The 6,000-nt window shown below is 45.5% G+C and overlaps 1 protein-coding gene across 1 annotated transcript in view; it reads left to right on the top strand.

Annotated features, from left to right (window-relative positions):
- The window catches only part of ARHGAP22 (Rho GTPase activating protein 22), a 374,146-nt gene that overhangs the window by 342,860 nt on the left and 25,286 nt on the right, over positions 1-6,000 (top strand). The window contains exon 6 of the mRNA XM_056800688.1: positions 1,973-2,108. Coding sequence (XP_056656666.1) covers positions 1,973-2,108 — 136 coding nt within the window. The remainder of the gene's footprint in view (positions 1-1,972; positions 2,109-6,000) is intronic.

Here is a 6,000-nt window from a genome sequence, read left to right as displayed (position 1 = left end):
GCCAGGAATCAACCAATCAGCATTCATTTATGAAGAACAAACACAGTGCTACCAGGGAATTGAACTGAAGCAATCCACATTCTCAAAGAGAATATATAAATTTTAAACCCTTAATTTCCATCTCAGAATTGATACACCAAATATTGGTTCCAAGGCAGAAGAGCAGTAAAAGCTTAGCAGTTGGGAGTTAGGTGAATTATCCAGGGTCATTCAGCTAGGAAGTATGTTCAGATTTAAACCCAGGACCTCCCATCTCCAGACCTGGCAGTCGATATCCACTGAACCACCCAGCTGCCCTGAGATTACATTCTAATGAGGCAGGTAGATATGGAAGGCAGGCCTTGGTCCACCACTATAGACGTAGCTCTGCTGCCATTTCTACGTAACTATTTCTAGGTTCAGAAAGTGAGATTACTTGTTGTGATGTTTGTTCCTCTTTGGTTCCCCTGGAATCTGTATTTGTTCTCCCTTATTTTAAAGAATAGTTATTTAAAAAGAAGATAAAGGGGAAGAAGCTGCAACCAGGAAATAAGAGTCTTCATAGCATTGTTTTGACCCATTTCCTAGAAGAGTAATATCATTGCTCTTGGCAAGAGGGTAGGAAATAATCCAGAAAAGCTGCTTAACAGAGAACTAGGCTACATAAGCATCACAGTACTCCTATGTATATCTAGCTGCCCCAGGATTCACATTCAGACTTTTGACACTTAATCCTTTTCCTTAAAAGTCTAGGCAGGAGAAATTTTATGTTCATGAAGAATTGTATAGCCTCAAGATCCCCTGTGCCCATGACCACTGCGATCCACTAGAACGAATCACTGAGAAATTAGATTCTAGGATGGGTTAGGAACTAAAGCACCGAATGCAAATATACTCAGGATCCACTATGGAGTAGTGATGTCAGAAATGCGTTTTGAGACCCTCAGATTAAGGGGGTCAGTGGATTCCCAACCCTTTAAGGTCTTTAGAATAGCAGCGACAGAGTGATCATAACCGTTCTGCTTGCTCCATTTTCAGGGGCCTTCGAGGGGTAGGCATGGTATTTGATGACCAAGCTGCCAGGGACAAAGGAGCTAATGGGTCAGTTTGACATTGCCTTGGTGCTGCTGCCTGAAAAGAACCTTGGCACTGGTCTCGGTAGTTGGAGTCCAGTTCCTCCCACATGTCCTGCTTTATATATAAAGGTTCTTGGCCTGAACTATTTAGAGAAATAACCATATCCAGTTCCCTGGAGAAGACCACTGGATCCGGAAGCTTGGGTCCCATCAAGGACCAGAGTGAGTGGGCCTCTTTAGGAGCCCACTATCAGCCTGTGTGGCCAGATCTACACAAAGAGTGGTGCCCCGAAGGCCTGGGGAAAGGACGTGCCATGAAGCACAAAGCACAGGGATGACTCAAGGCCAAGAGCTCAGCCACAGGAAACACTCAGCCTTGAGCTCCTGGCAACAGCTGCTAATTATCATCCTCCCATAATTTCCACATGCCTAGAGCACCAGGTGGTGCATGAAGTACCTCCCTTTTCCCTTCACCCTCCCTTCCCCAAGCTCCTGTAGGTGGAAAACACCTGTTGTCCAAGTTCCCACAGGAGAACACTGTGAGCTTCCCCATATCTAAATTTTTCTTATGTTGATTGAAAAGAGAAAAAGGAATTGAATAGGATGAGAAATTATGGCATCTGAATGGATGGATATAGCTTCCCTTCTCCATTGGTTCCTCCATCATCATTGCCTTCACCAATAGAAACATATTTGATATATTCTCTCTGGGCATCACAAGAGTAGGACTCCAGTATAACCCATGCTCTCCAGAAGTATAGAGTCCAGCCAGACAAGGATGTGAGCCAGAGAGATGTAGGATGCAGAATAAGTGAAAGCATGAATCCATCAGTACATGTTGGTGCGCCCTCTTTGTTCCATCTCCTAGAACAATGGCGGAACTAAAGTGGTCTTAGACACTTCTCTTCTCTTCGCAGCACAACTGATGTCCACACAGTCGCTTCGCTGTTGAAACTATATCTCCGGGAGCTGCCTGAGCCTGTCATCCCTTTTGCCAAATATGAAGATTTCCTAGCCTGTGCTCAGCTGCTCTCAAGGATGAAAGTGAGGTCAGTGGGCCCTTTTCTTGCTTTCTTGTTGGAAGTCCTTCCTGGCCAACAACCTTGCTCAGGTAAGGAATAGTTGCTGAAGTCGGTTTGAGAGGCAATAATTGTCTTCTAGAACAGTGGGGAAGGACTTATAAAGTAGACATTTATAGGAACATAGGAGCACAAGGTCAGTAGAAGACAGAATCAGTGACAGGATCACAGGATTAAAAAACTAGGAGATACCTTGGAAAGTGTCTTATCTAACTTCCTCTAAGCCATGAGCCACATTAGCTTTAGACATCTCCAACTCTTGGAGATACCTTTAAGAAAAGGCTGGTTAATAAGTGGCTTAGTGGATTGAGAGCCAGACCTAGAGACAGGAGGTCTTCTGCTCAAATTTGACTTTCAGACACTTCCTAGTTGTGTGACCCTGGACAAGTCACTAACCCCCATACCTAGCCCTTAGTAGTACTCTTCTGCCTTGGAACCAAATTGTAGTATTGATTCTAAGATGGAAGGAAGGAAAGAAGGAAGGGAGGAAGGAAGGAAAGAAGGAAGGAAGGAAAGAAGGAAGGAAGGAAGGAAAGAAGGAAGGAAGGAAAGAAGGAAGGAAGGAAAGAAGGAAGGAAGGAGGGAGGGAAGGAAGGAAGGAAGGAAGGAGAGGAAGAAGGAAGGAAGGAAGGAAGGAAGGAAGGAAGGAAGGAAGGAAGAGGAAGGAAGGAAGGAAGGAAGGAAGGGAAGGAAGGAAGGAAGGAAGGAAGGAAGGAAGGGAAGTAGGGAAGGAAGGAAGGAGGGAAGGAAGGGAGGAGGGAAGGAAGGGAGGAAGGAGGGAAGTAAGGAAGGAAGGAGGGAAGTAGGAAGAAGGAAGGAAGGAGGGAGGGAGGAAGGAAGGAAGGAGGGAAGGAAGGAAGTAGGGGAAGGAAGGGAGGAGGGAAGGAAGGGAGGAAGGAGGGAAGTAAGGAAGGAAGGAGGGAAGTAGGGAAGGAAGGAAGGAAGGAGGGAGGGAGGGAAGGAAGGAGGGAAGGAAGGAAGGAAGGAAGGAAGGAAGGAGGGAAGGAAGGAAGGAAGGAAGGAAGGAAGGAAGGAAGGAAGGAAGGAAGGAAGGAAGAGGAAGGAAGAAGGAAGGAAGGAAGGAGGGAAGTAGGGAAGGAAGGAAGGAGGGAAGGAAGGGAGGAGGGAAGGAAGGGAGGAAGGAGGGAAGTAAGGAAGGAAGGAGGGAAGTAGGGAAGGAAGGAAGGAAGGAGGGAGGGAGGGAAGGAAGGAAGGAGGGAAGGAAGGAAGTAGGGAAGGAAGGGAGGAGGGAAGGAAGGGAGGAAGGAGGGAAGTAAGGAAGGAAGGAGGGAAGTAGGGAAGGAAGGAAGGAAGGAGGGAGGGAGGGAAGGAAGGAAGGAGGGAAGGAAGGAAGGAAGGAAGGAAGGAGGGAAGGAAGGAAGGAAGGAGGGAGGGAGGGAGGGAGGGAGGGAGGGAGGGAGGGAAGGAAGGAGGGAGGGAAGGAAGGAAGGAAGGAAGGAAGGAGGGAAGGAGGGAAGGAAGGAGGGAGGAAGGAGGGAAGGAAGGAAGGAGGGAGGGAAGGAAGGAAGGAAAGAGGGAAGGAAGGAAGGAAGGAAGGAGGGAGGGAAGGAAGGAGGGAAGGAAGGAAGGAAGGAAGGAAGGAAGGAAGGAAGGAGGGAGGGAGGGAAGGAAGGAAGGAAGGAAGGAAGGAAGGAAGGAAGGAAGGAAGGAAGGAAGGAAGGAAGGAAGGAAGGAAGGAAGGAAGGAAGGAAGGAAGGGAAGGAGGGAAGGAGGGAAGGAGGGAAGGAAGGAGGGAGGAAGGGAAGGAAGGAGGGAAGGAAAGAAGGAAGAAGGGGAGAAAAGAAGGAAGGAAGGAGGGAAGGAGGGGAATGAAGGAAGGAAAGAAGGAAGGAAGGGAAGGAGGGAAGGAAGGAGGGAAAGAAGGAAGGAAGGAAGAGTAAGTAGGTAGGTCGGTCTAGTTAAGAGGTAGCTAGGTTGTTCAGTGGATAGAATGCCAGGCTTGGAGTCAGGAGAACCTGGGTTCAAGTTCAACCTCAGACACTTTGTAGGCCTGTGATCCTGAGAAAATCCTTAATTCTTTTTGGCTAGTTATTGTCTTTCTGTCTTAAGAGCTGTTACTTGGAAAGTAAGGGTTTAAAAGAAAAGAAAAGGCTAGTATCTTTTTAGTCTAGAATGACTTAAGTATGGTCTTTAGTCAATCAACAAGCATTCCTTAAGCACCTACTATATTCTGAGTATTGTAATAAGTACTGGAGTCATGGAGATAAAAAGGAAATAGTCCCTATTCTCAAGGACCTTATAGTTTGTCGGACAAAATACATAAATAAGTATATTCAAGTATAAATAAAATACAAGAGTGATTTTTAGGTTTTTTGGCTGTCTTTGCTGCAGTTGTGTGTGTGTGTGTGTGTGTGTGTGTGTGTGTGTGTGTGTGTGTGTGTGTATGGTTGTTGTTCAGGGACGTTTTGAAGGAGATAGGAGAACCTAAGTGGTAAAAGGGAAGTGTTCCATGCATGGGGGACCCATGGTACAAAGGTTTGGAGATGAGAGATGATAGAGTGTCACATACAAGAACTATTTAGAAGACCAGTTTGGACTAGAAAATGCAGAAAGAGAGTATTATGTAATAAGACAGGGAAGGTAGTTTGGGGCTAGGTTGTAAAGGGTTTTAAAAGCTCAAGAGAGAACTTTATAAGATCCTTGGGGCGAAAGGAAGCATAAGCAGTGGAGCTTATGGAGGAGGGGAGTGGCATTGTACTTTAGGGAAATCACTTTTGTAGCTGTGTGGAGGACAGACTGGAGAAGGGAGAAACTTGAAGCATAGAAACCTATTGAGTTTTTGCAATAAACTAGGGAGGAGGTGATGGGGGCTTGAAATAGGGTACTGGATATGTGATTAAAGAGAACAATGGATGGAGAACATTTGTAGAGCTAGAAAAGACAAGATTTGGAAACTGATTGGATATGTGGTTAAAGGAGAGTGAAGCAGCATCACGGCTAAACCCAAGGTTGTAAAATAAACTAGAGCGATTATTAGGAAGTTTTCTTGATAGTAATAAGTTCAGAAGCAGGCTGACTTTGGGATGAGAGTTCATGAGTTCAGTGTTGAACTTACTGAGTTTGAGATGCCCAGGGGACATCTTATTGAAAATAACCAAAAGGCAACTGGAAGTGTACAACCTTAGCTCAGGAGAGAGACTGGGGCTGGATTGGTTAAAGAAACTGGGCATGTTTATGCTAGAGAAGAGAAGACTTAGGGTAGATGGTTGGGGAAGGGGAGATGTAATAGTTGAATTAGAATACTTGAAGGATTGTTATGAAAGGGGGAGAATATACGTGTTCTATGTAGCCCAGGAAAGGAGTACTGAATGGGTGGAAGTAAACAAAGAAGCAGATTTAGGCTAGATAGAAGGCAAAGTTTCCTAATCTTAGGGACTGTCCAAAAATGAAATGGGTCGACCTACAAAGATAGTGGATTTGCCTTCTTTAGAGACTGGATGATCACCTGTTGGGTATGCTGTGGTGGGGATTTTTGGGGGGGCTTGGTTGAGACTCGGTGGTCCCTGAGTTATCTCAGCTCTCGCATTCCAGGATTCTAAGATACATAGATTCAAAGATCATCTACATAAGAATAATTAAACCCATGGAAAAAAGAGGATGAAGTAGAGAGTGAAAGAGTGAATGAGAGAGTGTAGAGAAAGAATAGAATAGGATCCAGGTCAGCCTTAATGAACCAGCAGAGGAGATTGAAAAGGAGTAGGAGAGGATCCAAGTCCCAGAGAGAAGAAAGAATCAAGGAGGAAAGAAAGTGGCTCATTATGCCATATACTGCAGGTAGGCTGAGAAGAATGAGGACCAGAAGAAGGCTATCAGATATAGCAATTAGGAAATCAATAATAACCTTT

Source organism: Monodelphis domestica, chromosome 1 (assembly GCF_027887165.1).
Source record: "Monodelphis domestica isolate mMonDom1 chromosome 1, mMonDom1.pri, whole genome shotgun sequence".
NCBI classification, from domain to species: Eukaryota; Metazoa; Chordata; class Mammalia; order Didelphimorphia; family Didelphidae; genus Monodelphis; species Monodelphis domestica.
The sequence above is the reverse complement of the archived record's forward strand: the minus strand, read 5'-3'. Positions and strand labels throughout refer to the sequence as shown.